The 22,560-nt window shown below is 31.8% G+C and overlaps 1 protein-coding gene and 1 long non-coding RNA gene across 2 annotated transcripts; one reads left to right on the forward strand and one right to left on the reverse strand.

Moving 5' to 3' along the window:
* The first annotated feature begins 16 nt into the window (after nucleotides 1-16).
* Nucleotides 17-2,307, forward strand: LOC111700508 (uncharacterized). The gene is made up of 2 exons (XR_002764999.1): nucleotides 17-1,332; nucleotides 1,490-2,307. It is a non-coding gene; the product is annotated as an uncharacterized LOC111700508 (long non-coding RNA).
* An 897-nt stretch (nucleotides 2,308-3,204) lies between these two features.
* Nucleotides 3,205-22,283, reverse strand: LOC111700493 (uncharacterized). The gene is made up of 19 exons (XM_023471424.1): nucleotides 22,122-22,283; nucleotides 21,114-21,207; nucleotides 19,874-19,955; nucleotides 19,425-19,492; nucleotides 16,524-16,608; nucleotides 15,349-15,403; nucleotides 14,912-14,968; nucleotides 14,519-14,561; nucleotides 13,587-13,637; nucleotides 12,364-12,454; nucleotides 12,153-12,210; nucleotides 9,706-9,802; nucleotides 8,692-8,776; nucleotides 7,668-7,712; nucleotides 6,261-6,342; nucleotides 6,013-6,083; nucleotides 4,570-4,637; nucleotides 3,996-4,055; nucleotides 3,205-3,618 (listed from the first exon to the last, which is right to left on the reverse strand). Exons 2-19 carry the CDS (start codon nucleotides 21,205-21,207, stop codon nucleotides 3,581-3,583), a joined length of 1,230 nt encoding a protein of 409 aa, XP_023327192.1. The 5' UTR covers nucleotides 22,122-22,283; the 3' UTR covers nucleotides 3,205-3,580.
* Nucleotides 22,284-22,560: the final 277 nt, after the last annotated feature.

The raw sequence follows: 22,560 nt of genomic DNA on the forward strand, positions 1-22,560 counted from the left end.
AAAGAATTTNCCCCCTCATCCTCCTTATTTTAGGATTGTACAACGTGTGGGATATTCAAGGCCCTTGGTCTCAAAGTAAGAGACAAAATCTGATTTTTTTTCCTGCTGAATACTAAAATAACATTGTTTTTCTAAAAAGAGCGTTCTTAAAAAAACGTTGAGGTCGCTTTAAACAACGTTAAAATGTGGAATTATCAGATTTGGTTCGGAACTGTGATATTTTAAATTCTGACGATATATAAACAAAAAGATCTGTAACCCCCCCTTCTATCTCTCTGTCTCCCATCTCAACGATCATATTTTCATTTTGTATGTTCAATCGAGCATCATGCTTTTCCATATTTTGCGGCCTTCAACCAATCCTATTTTTATTCACGTGTAATAACATTAACAAAATTATTGAATCTTCTGAAACATGATCTGGAACTATCTCTCTTTAAAATAATTTGTCTTTTAAAGTGTAGGAATCTTTTTTATCATCCACTCACTAATAAGCTTCAACGAGTTATTAAAAATATGTTTCCCCAATGCCCATTGACCGTGATTGTTTAATATAATCATAACTCTGAATTTTGAAGTGAACACTATACGATGTATACGAGAAACCACCTGTATTACTCTATATCAATATGTCATGGCGGTTTTTGTCACTAAATGTATAATGTACATTCCCTAAATTATTTTTTTTAGAAAACCTTGCCACTCAATTTTATTTTTAAGAAAATCAAAAATTAACATTTATGCCAGACATCAAAAGGATTAACCTTGTATGAACAAGGATTTAAAATTGACAGTTTTTAAATTACATTTTTACCTGATATTAAATTGTGCAGCTTGCTTAAAGGGACTGTAAGCGTAATTTTAAGTGATCCTTCATGCCAAGTGGGAAGTGGGAAATGCCTGGTTCACAACGGTACACTTAAAATCTTTCTGTGTTCATCGGGTCCAGAAATATGTTTGTGATAAATCCGTTTGTGTAAGCAGCTGAAAATTCCGGTGTGCACTGCGTACAGTCTGAACTCAACGCACAGCGGAATTTGCAGCGGATCATACAAGCGGATTCAGATACGTTAACACACACGTCTCTGTACTCGACTAACACAGGAAGGTTTTTAGGATACCGTTGTTAATCGGGCAGTCCTTTCTACGCGTGGAGGGTCACTTGAAACTTCGCTTACAGTCCCTTTCATACATTATAATATATACGGGAAACCTACCCGTCTTATACCTTCTGTGATACCAGCAGACTATACTTATTAACCCCTCTAAACATATCTTTTTAGATGTTAAATGTTTGAAATTTGTATATTTGTACTTGAAAGGACTGTCAGCGTAATTTCAAATGATATTTTAATAATAGTTTCCCCGTTAAACCATTAGCTATGAGAAATTATTAATTTTTTCAACTATAGATAATGGGATGAATGTTACTTTTAGCAAACTTGAATCGAACAATCATTTTAAATTACGACAACAACCCCTTAAATAGGTGCACATTGTACTATGTACACCCATTTGGAGCTTTTCCTTATTATATAAATGTTATTCTATTAATATTACATAATCCTGATCTTATCAATGAAAGTAACCCCATGAGGCCCACCTGTCTAAAAACCTTTTAAAGCATCATTGCTAAATTATCTATTACCCTTAAACAGTGCCTTCTACCCAACTCAAGGACAGTCGCGCCATTTTAGCGCATTTTTTGTGAACAGCTGATTTTTATCCATCAGCTGATTTGTAGTTAACTACTGACGATCTTAACTGCACCATATTTGGTGGATTTCTAACCTACAATTAACTTGAATAGTTATTTCAACTGCGTAGACTCCTAAATTTTCTTATGGTCGAGATTAAATTTCGAAATATTCACAAAACGTTGTCTTACTAATGACAAAATTGCTTTAACAATAACAAATCATTGATTTTGTTTGTATGAATTAAACTGCCCCCTCCATGCCTGAAATATTTGTTGTCTATGCCCTTAATAGATGTCAAAATAAAGACTAATCTTAGTTTCTACGCATTTCAACGCATAAAATAGTTTTTTTTAAATATCCTCAAAAAAACGTACTTTAAACTAAACTCAACACCACAAAGTTCTTTACATTCATTGGTTAAGAAAAATATTTTTGTGTTATTTCATAATTTTTGGGATTTATCATCTGACGCTTTGCGTATTTCGTTCGCAACTTTAAACCCTCCAGTGACGCAGTGGATGTTGAGTTCTGATCCTGATAACTTGTATTAGAACCTGTGATGAATATGTATTAATTTTATTCTAGCAAATAAACTGTCTACTCATTTCATAGTTCATTCAACAAACTTAGTTTCATTTCTGTAAAATCTCAAGTTTGTATATTGTACTCTTATTTCTTGGCTTTCTAATATTTTGCCTTGAAGCTGCTGGATAGCTGCCATCCATTCAACTTTTCTAGGTTTGAGAACTGGCAATGTTGCGTTCAAACAAACGAACAAACAAACAAACACACATACGCTAATTCAGAGGAGGGGGCGGGGGAGGGGAGCATTTGGATTACCTTTCTTCTCGTTCTGTTTTCTTTCTCAACTTTTCTATGCTTGTCTGGAGACTGGCTAATCTACTATCAGATCATACCAATAAGTCGGATCAAAGCCATTATACTTTTAATGGGACCGTTTACTTATTTGGTTAATTTGATTATATAATGGCAATTCATTAGTATTAGCTATTCATTGGTATTAGGGTTTCCAGCGAACGAAACGTTTTGCGAAAAAATGCGAAAATTTTCGTTTGTATTTCGCAAAATGAATGAAGCGAATTTTCGCATTTCTCAAAAATACTTTCACGAAACTTCGTGAAATTATATTCTCAAAATTTTGTCGTTATTCATCTTTTGATAAAACTTGGCATTTAAAAAACAAAATTCATTATTTTTTCACGAAACAGAATGAAGAATTTTCGCGAGAATACGAAGTGCGAAAATCATGAGAAAATAAATTCGAAATTTTTACGAAACAAATTTCCTTTTTCTCTGGAAACCCTAATTGGTATTAGTCTACTTTTCAAAGACAACTGTGCTCTGCGAAAAAGACGATTTTTCATCCAGAATTCCAGCGCAAGGGTTTATTAGGCTGAAACTGGTGTTGGAAAGAAATAAGGGTAGTCCTCCCCGACAAATTCTTGTATAAACCTCTGGTGTAATGAGAAAAAGTTAACGTGAACATATATATTTCAAAATATGCATAAAATCAACTGAATATTATATAAATATTCTACAATTCTCGGGGAATACGATATCATAACAGCCAATAAAGTCACAATCAAAGAGGTACTTGGATAAAAGTCATCATTTCTAATAATAAAATAGTCCTGTGGAAAAGGTCAAGAAAATGTTTACTTCAAATTATTCCGAAGATTTAATTTCCAATTCCTAGTTTTGTATGCGGAAAAAATATTTGTTAAAAATTAGTGTGATTCTACCATGATTATTTTTCAAAAGACTTGAGTAAATTTTGAATCTTATTTCTGGTGTTTTTATTTCAAAGACTTTTTTCCAACAACTTTTTTCCCATGACTTTCTTAGACGGACTCCATCTGTTAGCTGCAAGGGAGCTGGAAGTAGTTGAGCTTATATCCTAATCTCAATCAAAATTAACATTTAAACATTTTTTCAAGTTTTACTTTTTTTATTCATTTTTGAAATAGATGTTTACTACTTTTCTGTTCTTAAATTGATTTCAGTTCAATAAAATTCTTTAAATTCGACTGATTACGTTTATCAAAATGAGACGCATTTAACTGCGATAAAAGAAAGACGACATCTAAGCATTATTATGTCTATCTGATGTTGTTATAAAGCAATTCGTTAAACGAGCAGCTGAAAAAAAATTAGCTTTGAAAAATAAACGGGTCGACGTCTACTTCCATGTTAATTGAAATATTTCAAGAGTCGTTGTTATCCACAATTTAATGTGTCTCACTCTATACATGATTCAAATGTTAAATTCAATTCCTCGATTTAGAAGTGCTCGAAAGAGAAACTCAACCCTGATATTAAAGGGACGAACTTTACCTAAACATTAAATTAATTATAAATGTTTTTTTTTCTTAATTTTTTAAATAGTATATACTGAAGGTTTCATTCTAATTAAGGAATTGAATTTTTGCCACAAACTCTGATCTTCTAATCCTTATAATTATAAAACCCGATGGCTTAAACCTTTGATATTTCAAACGATAAATTCTGTTAGACCAAAAAGTCCAAGTTTAAAATATTGAAGGATTACCCCACCAGGTTGCACATATATGAGGACTATAAAACTTTAGTTTGTGGCAAAAGCTTAATTTTGGAATTGACTCCCATGTAACTGGAGAATTAAATTATTAAAATACGCCTTTTTCTTTTTATTCATAGATTTTGACGATCTGGTTAATTGCAATAATCCCGCCGGGTTTTGCAGTTACTTTTATATTTTTCAAGGCCCATTTAAAAATCGCTCTCTACAAAAAATATAAAATATAAGAATAAATAACGAAAACTATCGCATATCAGGATAAAAGTTATATATTTTGGAAAGTTTACTTACTGTAAATAACATCATGGTCGGCATCTTTACAGAATGTCGGACTATTGCAGAGACGTTTATGACAAAACCTAAACAAAATATTTTTTTACCAAAGGAATAATTTAGAAGGGGTGGGGGGGAGGGGTTGTAAAACGTGCAAAAACAATTTTAACTTTATAGTTTTTAAAGATCTCCGATAACTTTGAAATAACAAAAAAGGCAGACCACATTTAAGAAATGCAAGGACAAAAATATTTTCTTATTAATGTTTAAAAAGTCCTTATTGTGAAATTTTAAATTTATAAATTTTACTGAGGCCGAATTTAAAGAATTTAAACCCCGTCGCTCAACCGCAAAAAAACCGGTTCAAATTGAGCGCAGGCTCTATTCTCGAAACACTGAATACAATTTCAAGCGGAACCAACCATGTTTGAACCGCGTCTTATATTTGAACCGCGGCTCAAATTCTTTAAATTCGGCCTCTGAGCAAATATTAAAAGATATGAATCATATGACGCTCTCAAATCAAAGGAAGTGCAAAGTATAGTTCAACTGAAACTGCAGTATTTTTAGAGACAAGTTTTCCGGCAGAACTGATGGAAACTAATAAATCTTCAGAGGAATCTTCTAAATAAAAATATTAAAAAGACAACTTTCCTTTTTCAGTAAATGACTGTATTTCTTCATTCTTTTTTACTTCTACCTTTGTAGGTACAGAGTGTTCCACGAAACATGACAGTTGGTGATATAGTTTAGAATGTCTTCTTCCATAATTTGTTAAGTTGATTGATACCAAAGACAATATCAAAAATATGACATGGGAGTCATATTATAGTAAAATTTATTTCAAAGTAATATATATTTGAGCAAAAGATTTTCTTAATGAAATAAACTGCAAAAAAAACCTTTAATATCATAACACAGTATATGTACGACGACATTCAAAACTATTTATCAACTGTCATGTTTCGTGGGACGTATTTAGAAATAAGTTAATAACTTTGAAACTTTCAGAATATTTACTCAACAATCATTGCCCAATTAGAAAACTATATTTTTGATAATATGTCCTTACGTAACCTAATATTTTGTTCATACCGCCGAATTACTGAAAGGATATTAGGGAAATTTCACGAAAACAAATTTTTAATTTCAAACTCAGATTTTGAAATAAATTCATCTTTGGAACATCAAAAGTTTAAACCGTCAGGTTGCAAAGACATATAGATTAGAAAATTAGAGTTTGCGGCAAAGACTCAATTCCTTTTGAGCAACATTTTTTTGTGGTAATTCACCCAAGACAAGGTTTTTGGTCCTTCAAATTAAAAAAAATATTTTGCGTAGAAAAATATTTGATTTTAAAATTTGCAAGAATCCATCATAACATGAATTCGCAAATTGTTTAGGTTTACTCTGTACTGGCGGCTTCAAATTGTTAGTTGAAAAGAGGCACACATATTATACCTGTCACATCCTGTAGTAACACTAGCGGTGGCAGAATTTACATAAGGAGCATTTCCCAGATTCACAGTTCCCTGCACAACAAAGGTTGTAACAAAAACAAATCAGAAAAAATTCAAACTAATGATTTTATTTTTGTGAACGTCTCCAAACTTTTGAATAGCTTTTTTTTTAAAGTTTTAAGGTCAAATTATGATTTTTTAAAATTTTGTTTATTTCTTATATATTAATGATATATGTCTATAAGACACCTGTGGAATATAAACATATCGAGTGTGGCAATAATTATTGTTAGTATTGTCTGCCCCGTCATATCCACAACCGTTTCTTCCCCTAAAAACACAAATATTAGAAAAAAGAGCTCAGTCATAGAGAAAGATTTTTGGAAACACAAAGATCATGAGGGAAGGTTAATTTTTAATTTTTTTTTTTCTAACATCTTGATATGGGTTTTACAAGACAGGTTTACTGGGCACAATCCAACTTTTTCTATCCCTTTCGTTAACGGTTAGTTCCAACCATTAAAAAAGAAAAATTTCAGGTAGCCATTAGTTTTAACGGTAAAAACAGAACGTTCGTTTCATTAACGGTATTTTCCGTGTTTTAAAGCTACCGTTAGATAACAATCACAATTTTATTAATAATGTAAATATTCTGCCGTTAACGGTTTTTTGCAATTTATGGCATTAGCTGTTCAGAAAAAGCGTGAAGTAAAAAAAACATTTTAGTTAACGATTTGACAAATCTTTAAAGGCATGCAAGTCGTTAACGGTTGTTTGTAGTTTTAACGGTTTTCCAAAACTAGAAATCGTTAACAGTTTATCAGATTGGATTACCGCACTAGCCGTCACAAAATTGCACAAAGTCTTTAAAGTTCTATCATATAAATGGGGGAGACTGAAGACGACATTTAAATACAAATAATACTTAATTCAATTTTTTGTTGTTGCAAGTTTCATACAATTTTAGCCCAAAAAAAGAACGAAAGTTGCCATCGGTTTCGTTTTTGTTTAAACCATTAATATTTTCTATCAAAAACGGCTAATCCGTTTCGTTAACAATTTAAAAATTAAACGTTTTTGCCGTTTTCTAAAACCATCATTTTTCAACGGAACTTTGCCCAGATCTAATCAATAAATGAGCCTTGTAGTGCTGCTCATAGTAGCTCTCAGTTCCACAGCTCGGAAGAGCGCTGCGTAGAGTTGCTCATGACTAAGTAGCAAGGGATATTTAGGAATTAACAATAAACAAGAACTTCATCTTCAGCTTTTCATTTCATCAACATTTCAGCTGAAAGAAGGAGCACAGAAGTATAACCCCTGATAGGTATACAAGCCATGCAGAATGATGCCGGTTTTTTACTCTGCTGGCTGTGAGGACTGGACTACTGTGCAGGAAGATTCCGCCTGATGGGCTGAAAGGCTTTCAACTCCCCATTTTGCATAAGCTGTGCAGTTATGGGTTTCCTTAAATTTCTGCTTAGTCGGAAAGACTTTAACACAAGGAAAGCAGGTTACGGTTTTTCCATTCGATCATATCTAATTGTTTGTTACAATTTAGATTTTTAAATGCATTAAAGCGGGTGGCTTTGGGGATACACATAAATAGATTTTTAGGCTTAATTTGAAATAATTTCTAAAATAAAATATGTTACTTACAAAGTATTTTGGGAAGGAGCTGTCGGGGACCCGCTTAAAGCAAACCTAAAATTAAATTTTCTAGAATTCTTTATTATCCGATTTTAAAAATGAAAAATTCTCAAAGTAAAAAAAAATTATTGAAAACAACAGAGCTTTTTCAATGAACTTTTTGTTATTTTATTGTATCTACTTTGCTTTTGTGAAATTGTTCCTTTTCCAAATATAGGTTGTTCCAAAAAACATGAGAATTCAGTGAGAATTATGATGGCGTCTTTGTAAATGATCTGTAGACATTTCGTCTATTACAGTTAAGAATTTGTTTGTTTATGTTTTTATTGCATGTGGTAACTTGTATTATTGTATTCTCATATACAAACACACGTTGTTCCTCTTAGCTGTTTAAAATAAATGTACTCAATAGTGGAGATAGCTTAATTTAAACCAATTGAAATTAGGTAATATACAATGTTAATTCTTTACAAGACATTTAGTTTCCATGAATTTATTAGGATACCCTTTATATTAAAAAATTATGATATTCAAAGATATCTCGATGATCAGGAAATTTTAAACTTTAGTATTGTTAATAGCATAGATGAATAACAACACAGATAGTACACTAGATGTCCTCTTTTCAAGAGTTTTCGTTCACAGTAACCCTGAGGCAGAGGCCTAGAGGAGTTACGCGCATGTGGGCTCTCTCCCTGTATTGTAAATCAACGCAGCATGCGCGTTACTCATTTTTGCTTCTGCCTCAGGGTTATTGTGAACGAAAAACCCCGAAATCTTGAAAAGACGACATCTGTGTTCTATTTGTGATGTTATTGATCTATGGTTAAAAGAAATCCTAACAATGTATTTGAAATATCAAACTTAATCAAATTTCGCATTTCTAAAGTACAAATTTCCTGTTCGTAATTGCAAACTTTTTCTTTAGGATTTCAAAATACATTTTTGTAGTTCGATGTAACGAACGAAATGTTAGGACATTTTATCATGTTTTCATCATTTTTTAAATATATTTTAAAAAACTGCGCATTACCCATATTCTTCTTTATCAACGTCAGGAGGTGCATAACCTATCGTACACATATCCTTCTCTCGACGTATGCAAATTGTATGAAAGCCTAAAAAAGTTATTGAAATTTATATTTTTTCTTCAATAGTTATTTAATAAAGATAGATTGTTTCTATAAAGAAGAAAATCAAACATTTAAAAGTATAAGTGATTCAGAAAAAAAAAATATTTTTAAATTTTAAATGTTGTGTTCAGATATTAAAAATAATGGTTTTAACTACAGCTTTTCTTTTAGATAAAAAAAATTAGACGCCAAATAATTCTAATTGTCCATAACATGATCATGATAAAAGGTTTTGTTTGTATCATTAGATCGGACGGACATTTTTCTCAGATGTGGTTAATTCTACAAAAAATCGGTTTTCAGTTGAGGCTCTGACTTCAATATATTGTTTATTAGAGACATCCTGCGCAAAGAATTAAACTGTAAAGACAACCTGAAACATTTTAAAAATAGCACGTTTCCAAGGTCGAATTAGGTCTTTTGAACATAGTTTTATTATAACCTTTTTATTGATTGGGAAAAGAAAGAAACAAGTTTACAAATGCAGAGAATTATATATATATAAGGTAACAGAAAATGCACACTAAACTAAGTTAGTGGTATAGATCAAATAAGCCTATGATAGGCCGTGTACTGTAAAAAGTCTGAACGCGCCATCAAAGTTGAAACCAGGTCTACATACAATAAGGTCAGGCTGGAACATGCCACGTGTCACTATAGGGCCGGTACATGCCGCTTGTTACTATAGGGTCGGTACATGCCGCGCGTCACTATAGGGCCGGTACATGCCGCGTGTTACTATAGGGTCGGTACATGCCGCGCCTTACTATAGGGTCGGTACATGCCGTGCGTTACTATAGGGCCGGTACAAGGATCGTAGGTTCAGTTTGAATTTAAATTGACCCTAGTATGAATATGAATTCCTATTTAGTCATCTTTACAGTCTCATACTTTGTGGGTAACCCTGTATTAACCTGTGAGCTTGGACTGCCAGTCCGAGACTGGATTATCATAATTGAATGATTGTATAACTCCGGATCCACCATTTCCAAAATAGTATTGTCCGCAGCCCTAGAAAAGTAGAAGTAAAAAATTATTTATTTATGAAATATAACAAGAACATACAAAATTAAATGTTTCAGGATAATAATAAACACTGTGTTTTTTAAAGGGGGGGGAGTAGAGGTTTATTAAAATGTCAATGAAAACGGACAACTGTTTTATGTAGAGCTTTGCATGTAATTATTTTTTAAATTGAATGTTTTCCTTTTTTCCTTTTATTCCCATCATTAGCTTTGCTGAAATAGATTATCAAAACCATGTCATAGAAACACAAAAATAAAGCAAAAGGTACCTAAAAATACACATGTTGCAAACATATATAATACCTTGAATAAATTTCAACTGGAAGAAAATATTTTTTTTGGTTTTTTTCCATAATTAACTTTACTGCTGTACATTCACTGTTGAAAACAAGAAAAAAATAATCGCTAAATATCCTAATCCTGATCTATAGCAGAATATTTTGGCATAATATTGTAACTAATAAATATATGCAATATGAATATTTACAGTCTTTTTAAACCTCTACCATCATTTAAAAACACTGTTTAAAGAGGATTAGCTATAGAATAAAGGGACTGTTTATAGAGGATTTTAGCTATATATTAAAGGAAATGTGTAAAGAAGATTAGCTATATATTAAAGGGACTGTTTAAACAGGATTAGCTATATATTAAAGGGACTGTGTAAAGAGGATTAACTATATATTAAAGGGACTGTTTATAGAGGATTTTAGCTATATATTAAAGGGACTGTGTAAACAAGATTAGCTATATATTAAAGGGACTGTTTAAACAGGATTCGCTATATATTAAGGGGACTGTGTAAACAGGATTAACTATATATTAAAGGGACTGTGTAAAGAGGATTAACTATATATTAAAGGGACTGTTTAAAGAGGATTAACTATATTTTAAAGGGATTGTGTAAAGAGGATTAACTATATATTAAAGGGACTGTTTATAGAGGATTTTAGCTATATATTAAAGGGACTGTGTAAAGAGGATTAGCTATATATTAAAGGGACTGTTTAAAGAAGATTACCATATATTAAAGGGACTGTAGGCGTAATTTCAAGTAAATCTCCATTTATAGAGTAACAAATATACCATTTTGTCTGATCAAAAGTGCATAAAATTATTTTCATAATCATTATTTTGTTGAGATTGATTTTTTCTTGACATTTCAAGAAAGAATAACAGAATTCTCCGCATTACTGTATCATCAGATAAACATTTAAAATACATAAGTCTTAATTCATAAGTGACCATTCATTTTAAAAGATGGACATGCCCAATTCACAACGGTACCCTTGACACCTTAATCTGATCAATAATGTAGAAAAAATGCCGGTTTTCCAGCTTAAAAAGCGTTTAACTCTGACATTTCCTCCATTGTTTCTGAATCAAGAAATGCGCGAGTCACTTTTGCTAATAAACGAAAATATACAAATTTTAAAAAGTAAACGCGGATGTCTAGATCATACTTAATCAGATGTTTAAGGGTACCGTTGTAAACAGGACATGCTACTCTCTCTATGGAGCTACTAGCCTCGGGCAGCCGTAGTATATTTGAATTTCCGAGCCGGGTCAACCTTTCCGGTCCCAGTTTGTTCTGTACCTATCTCTATGGACAGGACTAGCCGGTGCAACAAGGTTGACGCGGTCAGACTTTATGCTTCATATAGGCTGAATATACTTTTACTAAAAGGGCAGAGGTGCGTGTAACTTGAAATAACCTTTACATTCTCTTGAAAGAAGGAGGGTACCGGCCGTATGTGAATGAGGTATGGTCCTCTATAAATGAAGGAGGGTACCGGCCGTATGTGAATGAGGTATGGTCCTCTAGAAATGAAGGAGGGTACCGGCCGTATGTGAATGAGGTATGGTCCTCTATAAATGGAGGAGGGTACCGGCCGTATGTGAATGAGGTATGGTCCTCTATAAATGGAGGAGGGTACCGGCCGTATGTGAATGAGGTATGGTCCTCTAGAAATGAAGGAGGGTACCGGCCGTATGTGAATGAGGTATGGTCCTCTAGAAATGGAGGAGGACCCTAAATTACAACGACTTCCCTCTTAAACGGAAAAATGTTTTTAAAAATAGCATTTGGAAAAATATATGAATAATACTTCACAATGTGCACAATTATTTGTGCATACATACATTTTTCAAGAGACTTCTATGCTCCAGACAAATCCGGTTAAATCAATTAATATTTCGAAAATTCTTTTCAAATCGACCTCTTTTACCGTACAGGGGTTAAAAACAATAATTTGCACGTTTAAGATAACTATCATTCTAGGAGGAGGGAGGGAGGGCACTGCCCCTAAACATCTTGTTAAGCCTCTTATGCTTACCACCGGAGCACTGTAAATTGTATTGCAGTCTATCTCACTAACCATAATGTTCCAGTATCTAGAAAGATTAATAAATTTGTTAATTATATTTTTAGATGATTTCAAAAAGAGAAATAGAAAATTGTAATGTTTTCTTAATTGTATTATTTGTAAATTTTTTGACAAAACAATTTTTTTAAAGGATTTTTTAATTATATTTTGTTCGACTAACCTTTTATAAGCTGAATATGTCGCGGCATTGAAAGCCATGGTCATCGTAGCAAAATTCGGGTTGGCAGCAGGAGAGCCCATATCAATATAAACTAAATATAAAGTAAGTGAGTAATATTATACAAAATTAAGTGTTTCAAAAGAAAAAATTTTAAAACCTCCAAAGTTAGAGGTTGTTGGAATATTTCCCCTCAATTCAAAAAAAGGAAATTAAAAAGGAAAGTTACTTATATACAGGATTAGTGGTTTATACATGATCCCATATTCAAGAAAGGCTAAATATATAATTTGGAAGATTTTGTCACTTTGTTCCTACCATGAAGGAAATTATCTGTTTATTTATAAAGAAAGGAATTGAGTTTTCGCCACAAACTCAAATCTTCTGATGCCAATATATTTGCAACCTGATGGTGCAAACCTTTGATATTTCAAACTTAGATTATTTTATCTATAAGTATTAATAGTTTGAAATATCAAAGGTCTACAAAAATATAGAGATTAGAAAATCAGAGTTTGTGGCAAAAACTCAAATTCTTTGGCCTAACCTGCTTTATCCGTCTGAGAAATTTTATTTTGGTCCAAAAGTACATAGTTTAAAAATGCATATTTTAGGTTAAATCGGATTAAGTTTACATTTTAAAGGGAGTGTTCGCGAAAAATGAAAAGGGGTATAGGCTTAATGCGATAAAAAAGCGCTTTTGATCGCTTCTAATCTTACTTCCATCTGTTGCGGTTATATAAGGAGAAAATTGTTAAAAACGACTAATACCGAAGAACGTAGTGTTCATACAAATTCAGAAAGATGCAACATACGACTTAGACCGTAAAAAATCTATTTCATTTCAAACAAATCATTCAGATATTACAAGATTTTATTTTTTTAAATTATATTTAGCCTGCAACTTGTTTTCGAACATTCCTGGAAAATATGACAATGTCGTCTTCATTACCAAAAATCCTCGAAACAGGAATAAATGTTTTTACAAGTAAAAGTAACTCTCATATCATAAAAATTAAAACATATTATGAAAAATCAACTATATACAAATGTGGCGAAAGATAATCGATGACCATAGGGTGTAATATTTGAATGATTTGTTTGAAATTAAATTGATTTTTTTTACTGTCTAAGCCTCCAACAAAATTCAATTTTTATTAAATTTTGAAAATCCACGAAAATTATTTATATGAAATCTGCAAACTTTTTGTTTTGTTTCAACTTACTGTGAGATCCTGGATTGTATCCACAGAGTGCAAACCCATCAGTTTTAGCACCTAAATAATTCTGAAGTTAAAATATCGAAAAAAGTCTATTTTAAATTTTAATATTTGAATGAAAAAAACATCAAAGTATCATACAACTATTTGATTCTTTGCCACAATCCAAAATTTTTTTATCCCTATATCTTTGCAAACCTGATGGTGTAAACGTTTGATATTTCAAACTTAGATTATTTGATCTGACAGAGTTCATAGTTTGAAATATAAAGTCTACGACACTAGGTTGCATAGATATAGGCATTTGAAAATCTGAGTTTGTGTCAAAAACTCCTTTGTATCCAGAATGGTAATCACATTTAATGTTTTCAGAAAATGGTCTTCTTTGTTTAAAATTTGACTTTTTGTATGCAACAATTTTCATTGCATCCTGCATGAGGATCAGCTCTGCAAGGAAATGTCATTTAATGCGCCTTCGGGCTCATTATTTAATCTCTGTGGTGTTTACATCATTGCTACATTGTTTAAGTTCCTGTTTAAATTATTTTGTTGATGTTTTTTGCTTTACTAATCTAAATAATATTTTTTGCAAAAACTGTAGATATATTATCATCAGAAACATAATTTAAGAATATTTTACTTCAAGTATCATTTATATTTCTAAAGTATAAGCAATGATAATAAAACAAGTAGTAATCAATGTTTGGTTGTCCGATCATAACTTAGGAACCCTCCATGAACTATTTGCCTCATAGTTTGATTGGGGAACTCGTGAGAACAACGAGACTGTTCCTAGCAAGGTTTTCTAAAATGGGTGGGTCGAAATAGCTAAAATCGTAATTTAAGCCCAAATGCGGGTAAACGGCGAGAGAAACTATGAGAACCTGGGCAATGCTGGGTTCCCAAGCCAGTATTTTATAATTTGAAGGTGCTCTGACCTGCAGGGGTGAAAGTTACCAGATCAGTATTTCCTGAGCATCTCTAAAAACAATTTTGATAATTTGTCATCTTTTAGCAGTTCGCACACTTTCTTCAATATACACTATACAGGTTTGATATGTACATCTTATAAATCACATATACAGATTTAATGCTATACAATACAATACATTACAATACAATACAATACAATACAATACTTTGTCAAGTGTAAAGAATATTCTTCCTAGTAATATTAAACTAACCATTTACAATTCTTTATTTCAATCATTTATAGAATATGGAATTTCAGCCTGGGGAAATACAATACAATACAATAAAATACAATACAACACAATACAATACAATACAATACAATACACTACAATACAATACTATAATTATCTGCTTACTTTTTGGTTACCATCTATGGGGGGCCCAAGATCAAATGCATCAAAATCCAGCCGAATCTAAAACATATTTTTACAACATGATATTTTGATATGAACACTAGAACAATAAAAATGCGAGATGATTATTTAAAAAAATTGAAGTGATAAAAAAATAATTTAAACATTTTTGTAAGGTATTTATAGATAATGAAAATCTACTGTTTTCTGGTAACCATATCTATATAACTGTATCTATATGCTAAATAGTAATTCCAATTTTTTCCATTCATTTTTGAAGAAACAACCAAAGCAGTCTACATTTTGGAAATCCCAACCCCAAATATTTAAAAATTCGTCACTAACTTTTATATTAAGCTAAACTCTAACAGGTAGAGGAAAAAAATGACAAAACCATTAACAAAAAACGTTAAAAAATGATCAAAAAAAGTCTGCTGCACCTGGCATACATCGCTGGAAGTGCGGTAGAATTTGTAGGTACAGGTTGTAGCCGCACTAAAATACAAACATTCACGTTAATCAGGAATTATTCTTATCTTCGCGCAGAACCTGATGGTATATAATTTTTTATAATTCTAACTTTCTATCAATGGATCCATGGCATCAGGTTGCAAAAATGAAGTGGAAAGGGATTGAGTATTTGCCACAAACTCGGATTTTTTAATCGCTGTATCATTGCGACCCAATGTCATAGACCTTAGATATCAAACTATGAATCCTGATGATCTAATAATGTAAGGTTGAAATACCATCAGGTTGCAAAGATATAGGAATTAGAACATTTGAGTTTGTGGCTAAGACTCAACTCCTTAACCAGTTCCTTTAAAACGTTTTCTTGGGAGTTTATTTCAGATGATTTCCTTGGTAAAATATCATTTTTTACAACTATGATGTTTTTATTTTTAAATGTCTCCATAGCGTTCTAGTCCAATTGCGCAATTTTTTTAGGTTTTATATTATCATATTTATAGCGGTCCACCGCCCTGTGTTTAACTTATTGATAATTAATTGGTTGTGGAAAAATATCAGCAAAAACTACGTTTTTTCAAAATGTTTTACGTGGTTCATTTGTCCAATGTTTAAAACAATTTTCGAATCTAAATTCGACATGAAAGCTCAAAGAAAATGTTAAGTGATTCGAAGGGGTGATTGAAAGTAACTTAAAAATAAGAATTTGGACTTTCAACCTTAATTCAACCCTACTAATTTTTGTAGCCCAGGATTGAATATTCTAAAACTGCCAAGGAATTGATTCTCTAGTTTCAGTTTTGAAAGGAAGTATTTTCAAACTTTTGGTGAATTCCGAGATCAGACAATTTTTTTCCTTCGAAGAATTATATTAATATTAATAATAATTATATTATTCCGTAGTCAGAACACTTAGCAAGCACTTATCATTTTAAAAGTTAACAAAGTGAATATCAAGATCAAGTAGTGTTGCTTGGCGAGACATTACTGGTTAATGGCTTTTCAATAGTAGACGGTACAGTACAGTACAGTACAGAAGAGTACAGTACAGTACAGTACAGTACAGTACAGTACAGTACAGTACAGTAAAGTACAGTACAGTGCAGTACAGTACAGTAAAGTACAGTACAGAGTGCTGTTGACCCACCTAATCGAGTATGAAGATGGATATCCTGGGTTCTGAAGATAAGTCTGATTGTGTGTCACAGTTCCTCCACATGTATTCATAGAATCTAAACATTATTCAAGGTTTAAAATAAACAAACAAACAAAATGGTTCCGTTGTGAATCCTACATGCAACTCTATAAATTTAAATCACATGGATATTACGCCGATGGTCCCTGTATTACGATGTCGTTAGTAATCTTTTTTGAAATTCGTCTTTGATCATTGAGTTTATTTGGAACATTCAGTCCTAAACCTTCTTTTACATGTATGATTCTTGAAAAGCAACAAAATGATCCTTTTCCTGGGATTTTCAAAATGTGGTTGCCTATCCTGTTCTTTTAATATTGCCGCAGGTATTGAGAATTTCGTTCAGATATCAATTTTATGAAATAAAACAAAAATTGTCGAAATATGAACAATATTCTTTATATCTGCGGTAAATAAGGCAACCACATTTTGGAAATGCCTGAACTGAAATATGACAATTAATTCTCCAATTTCACTTCTAAAATTTGGTTTACGAATAAAATGTCGCAAATTATTTCAAAGGCCAAAGACAACCTCAATTCGTCTTGCTACTGTCATGTTTGGTGTTACTGTATGAATGTATTTGCATCCTTTCGTCGTTTCCATATTGTATCTTTCAAAATCTTCTTTTCGTGCTTTCTATATTATATTAAGAATGATTTCTGTAAAAAATCGACAATTTCATGGTTTTACTTTAATACATTGAAATCTGAACTTATTCTGATATTTTTCATTATGTCCTTTCTCAGATCCATCAAACCGATTATTTTTCATTAAAGTAGCCGCACAATGCAGGTAAAGGAAAGTAGTATTTGCCACAAACTCAAATTTACTAATCCCTGTTTCTTTGCAACCTTAATGTGTAATACAGTTGGAAATATCTGAGGTCTACGACAGTAAGATGAGGAGAGAAAATGCCAATGATAAAATTGACAATCTGTTCACATATATCCAGACTGCTATGAAAAGTTGTATCAATTTTCAACATTAAGTCGTCTTTGAAGTGTCGTAACACCTTTCCTCACTTTCTTATTTCATCTTTTTTATAGCCTGAGACAAGAACATTTTAGAATTTTTAAAGCAGTTGTTTTTAACTTTAGTATTTTTTATGGAATTGAACTCAAAGATTTTTGAGTGAGAGCTGAAAACTTTTGGATCACTGTGTGTTACATGTTTTATCGGACACATTGTATTTAGAAAATCTAATGATTAAGAGTGAGAATTGAGAATCACAAAAACGTGTAAACCATATAATCACTAAACCTGCACGTGTATGATTAATTTTCCTTATTTATCAAGTTGTGCCATATGTTCAAAGCGGTCGAGTGATACTCCGGCCCTCTCACGCACACTAAAGGTTTTTGTTTGTTTTGTTGTAATCTTTTTTTTGAAGAGTTTTTCCTCTCAAACGCTAATTTTACATTTATAGAATTAATCAATTCCCATTTTTTTGTTCTTAATTAAAAAGGTTTCAATTTATTTAACTTTGAAATCATTGTAAACTATGACAGGAGGCGGAGGTCAAATTTTTTCGAAATTACTGACGCAACTTTGTGACCTTGTAGCTCCTTCGGTAAAGATTTTAGTACAAGTATTAGAATAGAACTTATTTGGACACAAATATGAAATTTTAAACATTTTTGTCTTTCTCAATATCATTTTAACATAGATAAAGATAGATTGCGCAAGACTACATTTTTCATCTTGAAATTTATAAATGTACAGAGATGTTTTAAAGATATTCCTATTATATTGATTATATAGATTGAGTACTTGTGGTGTACATAAGTTCTGCAAAAAGAAATTTAAGTTAGTTTAGTCCTTCTCATGTCCTTCTTCAATTCTCGTCAATATGATATATTGCTCAGTGAAATAGTTTGATATTCTCAAAATAAATTCACTCCTGATTGGTTTAATAATTATGAAATCCATCAAAACACCAAACCACCCCGCTTATCATTGAAGTACACTTTGACCCCTAGAAGTATGAGTTAGCGGACTGTACAATTCTTGGTGATTTTGCATACATAAGCCATCTATGTTTATGTATGCATTTTAATTAGAGGAATAATAATTGAAAACATAAAAGAGTTCAATCTACGTGAAATATGAAATATATGCTGTAGCAGTGGCGCGGTGCTGTACTAAGACAAATCTGAGAGGCTCATGGGGGCAGAGGTATCCCTTCCATGTTTAAATTATTAGTCTCTCATATTCTGTTCAGTCAACCACAACGCATGAAATTGTTTAATTTGTAATTATATATTAGAAAGTTTTGATATTCTTCAGAAATATAACACGGAAATATAACACGGAAATATAACACGGAAAACTTAAGTATTTTATATTTCAGAATAAATTCAACTATACGCACATTCTTTTAGAGCCATGGATTAATTCCAATATAAATCTGAAATGTTTAGATTCGTTTCTCACTCATGGGTGTGCAACCCGTAGTAAAATATTTATTCATCCGATTGAAGATTAAAGAATACTTTATAAATTTTTCAGCAAAATTATAACACGATATTGATTTCCTGATATTAACATGGCACCCTGGTTTCAGGATTGGGCTTGCAATGTAACAGAGTTAAATTTTACATATCTTCTCATTTAGCTAAATGGAGATATCTAAATTGAATTAAATTGACTTCGCTACACTCGAGATGCTTGAGGACCCATCTAGGTCTGGGGAAGCCTTGGGAATTTAATACCGAATATTTAATGCATTCCTATTGCCTCCCAATGAAAAAGAGAGAAAAAAAAATACAGTTTTAGCATATTAGGAAAAATTGGGTACATATCGGCGACGACAATTCGTTTTAAAAAACATGAAGAATCCCTTTAACTTACAAAAACAGCAAGCTCCGAATCCCTGAGCACATGTTCCCTGGATAGAACCCCCGGATCCACTGCATTCACTAAATAGTAAATATATACATATATGGAGAAAAAAGATGAAAAAATTGAAGAAAAAAATTGACACTTCAAAAAAATTCGTTTTTTGAAAAAAAAAACTTTGAAATTTTTAGCCTATGTTACCCATGGTAACATAGGCTAAAAATTAATCTTTTTGAACTGCACCACTGCTGTGTCTCATGCTCATAGGACTTTTTAAAGTTGTTACTTTATTCTAAAAGTCGTCTTCATATTGGCAAGTTTTCTGGTTGTCACTATATATTGCACAAACATACAGTGAAAACCACTTTATAATAAAATAACACTAATAATAATAATAATTATTTGTTTTAGTTATAAATAATAATGCTAATAATACTACTACTAATAATAATAATACTAACCTGCTAGAGATACAGGTTCCATTCAGATTATTTTTCGACCCCCTGCAGGGCAGATTGGGAAAGTTTACAATACTAAAAAGGCCTGAAAAGCAGAATTTTTGTTTTATATATTTCACATATTTTTAAGGGTGAAATGGGGGGGGTATAAGTAAAATATTCCCACGTTGAATTATACTTTTCAATTTTAAATGCATATCCAAAAAAAACAAATTATTACAGAGGAAAGGCGAACAAATTTTGTTTAAAGGGAGTGACCGGCTATGTAAGATAGTTGAACTAAGTATGCAGTGTGGTGGAAAACTTCTTTAGGGTTCATTTTAGACATATTAAACGTTTTAAAGATCTGTAAATCCTGAGTGTGAGCGCAAATTAGACGTTCAAAACTCCTACTTTGGGGGAGGATACGTATTCAGAATTAGTTTTTTTAAATCATTAAATAACGACGAAATAAAATGTGAAAAAAATTCTACAGTAAACAAATTAGTTGTTTAGGAACAGGTTAAGAAATAAAAATTAATCTTATCATCGAAAATAAGTAATCTTGTTCAATTATTTGTTTCTATTTTCTTATTATTCTGGTTTCTCATTATTCAAAGATTTTTCGCGGATTTTCTGGAATTATTATTGAAAAGACGACATGTAAGAATTGTAGAAATCTGCCAATAAATTCAAAGAAAATAAGAAATTCAATATAATGATGAAAACAAAATAATTGATTCTAGCATTGATTTATTGACAAATTTCTTTTGAGAAATAAGTTCATAACCAACTAATGAGATTACTGTATAATTTTTACTTTATTTTTCGTCGTCGTTATCTAATAATTAAAAAAAAACTAATTCTGAAAACGTATCCACCCTCAAAGTAGAAGTTTTGAACGTCGAATTTGCGCTAAAACTGAAGATTTACAGATCTTTAAAGGTGAAATATGTCTCAAATGAATCCGAAAGAAGTTTACCACAACACTGCATACTCAGTTCAACTACCTTACATAGCCGGTCACTCCCTTTAATGAGTTAAATTGTCACAAACTGTTGGAAAAGAGACCGAATTAACTGTTAAACCCCTTAAATCTTATGAGAGGATTTCGTCATTTTCATGTCAAAAACCACAATATTCAACTCCCTTCTTATATTTTCCAAAATTATGAGAAATCAAAAATTTAAAGAGTAAAGAGGAAAACAGGATCAAGATGAAGCAAAATCTGCAATCTTCAAATATTATTGGTTAAAAAAAATACCTTGTTTCGGAGTTCTAATCAATGTTTGATTGTTGTTGCCCTCTACTGTGCTCAGAGCAGAAACCAGCAAACAAACAATTATCAATCTTTTCATCTTAATAACAATGATATTTTAAGAAATAAAAAACATTAAATATATCGATAATTTATTAGCAAGTTGGTTTAAATAAAGCTTTGAAAATAATTTTTCGAAAGATTTTTTTCATGATTTTTGAAAGGTGTTTTTAAAACTTGGCAAAAGAATTAATTTTACGAACATTTATTATCAAGTAAAAAGCCAGAAACTCAAGGAAGACCAGAAACTGAAGGAAGATAAATCAGAAACTCAAGGAAGATGCACCGGAAACTCAAGGAAGATACACCAGAAACTCAAGGAAGATACAACAGAAGGTCATGGAAGATAAATCAGAAACTCAAGGAAGATACATCAGAAACTCAAGGAAGATACACCAGAAACTCAAGGAAGATACACCAGGAACTCATGGAAGACCAGAAACTCAAAGAAGACCAGAAACTAAAGGAAGATAAACCAGAAACTGAAGGAAGATACAACAGAATATCAAGGAAGATACGCCAGAAACTGAAGGAAGATACACAAGAAATTAAAGGAAGATACACCAGAAACTCAAGGAAGACACACCTGCAGACACTCATGGAAGACCAGAAACTCGAGGAAGATACACCAGAAACTCAAGAAAGATACACCAGAAACTTAAGGAAGATACACCAGAAACTCATGGAAGACCAGAAACTCAAGGAAGACCAGAAACTAAAGGAAGATACACCAGAAACTGAAGGAAGATACAACAGAATCTCAAGGAAGATACGCCAGAAACTGAAGGAAGATACACAAGAAATTAAAGGAAGATACACCAGAAACTCAAGGAAGATACACCTGCAGATACTTATGGAAGAAAGGAAGATAGACCAGAAACTGAAGGAAAATACACCAGAAACTCCTGCATAGACAACAGTATACTTATTTGTAAACAAAGATAATACAATCACCTTATTCTCCTTTGCTTGCCGGAGATAAACTGATGTTTATTTACAGACAAACCAATCAATCAACCAACCAACCAATCAATCAACCAACCGTGAAATTGACCAGCTTTGAAAGGAAAATTAACATACGGTTTCATTAAATTTTACATCAAATTATGAAAAATTACAATTTATATGAACACATAAATCTAAATTTTGTAGAATTATAGTTTTCACAACAAATGTGAAATGAATGTTAAGCGCGGGGAAATATCTGATTCTCTTTATGTACCCCTTATTTTCTCGCAATTTATTTAAGAAATGGATATTATGTAAAAAGTTTATTTAATCTTAATATATGCTTAATCAGCAGACATGAAGATCAATGCTTGATCTCTGCAGGAGACATGAAGATCAATGCTTGATCTCTGCAGGCTCACTGCTTGATCTCTGCAGGAGACAT

This window comes from Eurytemora carolleeae, unplaced genomic scaffold, assembly GCF_000591075.1.
Source record: "Eurytemora carolleeae unplaced genomic scaffold, Eaff_2.0 scaffold394, whole genome shotgun sequence".
NCBI lineage: Eukaryota > Metazoa > Arthropoda > Copepoda > Calanoida > Temoridae > Eurytemora > Eurytemora carolleeae.

What these genes read in the sequence shown, in the direction of transcription:
- LOC111700493 (XM_023471424.1), bottom strand. Translation starts at nt 21,207, where the DNA reads ATGAAAAGATTGATAATTGTTTGTTTGCTGGTTTCTGCTCTGAGCACA. An exon ending in CTGGCAGTCCAAGCTCACAG is followed by an intron (nt 8,777 to 9,705) that starts GTTAATACAGGG and finishes TAACTTTTTTAG; the next exon opens with GCTTTCATACAATTTGCATA. An exon ending in GCTCCTTCCCAAAATACTTT is followed by an intron (nt 6,343 to 7,667) that starts GTAAGTAACATA and finishes TTGTGTTTTTAG; the next exon opens with GGGAAGAAACGGTTGTGGAT.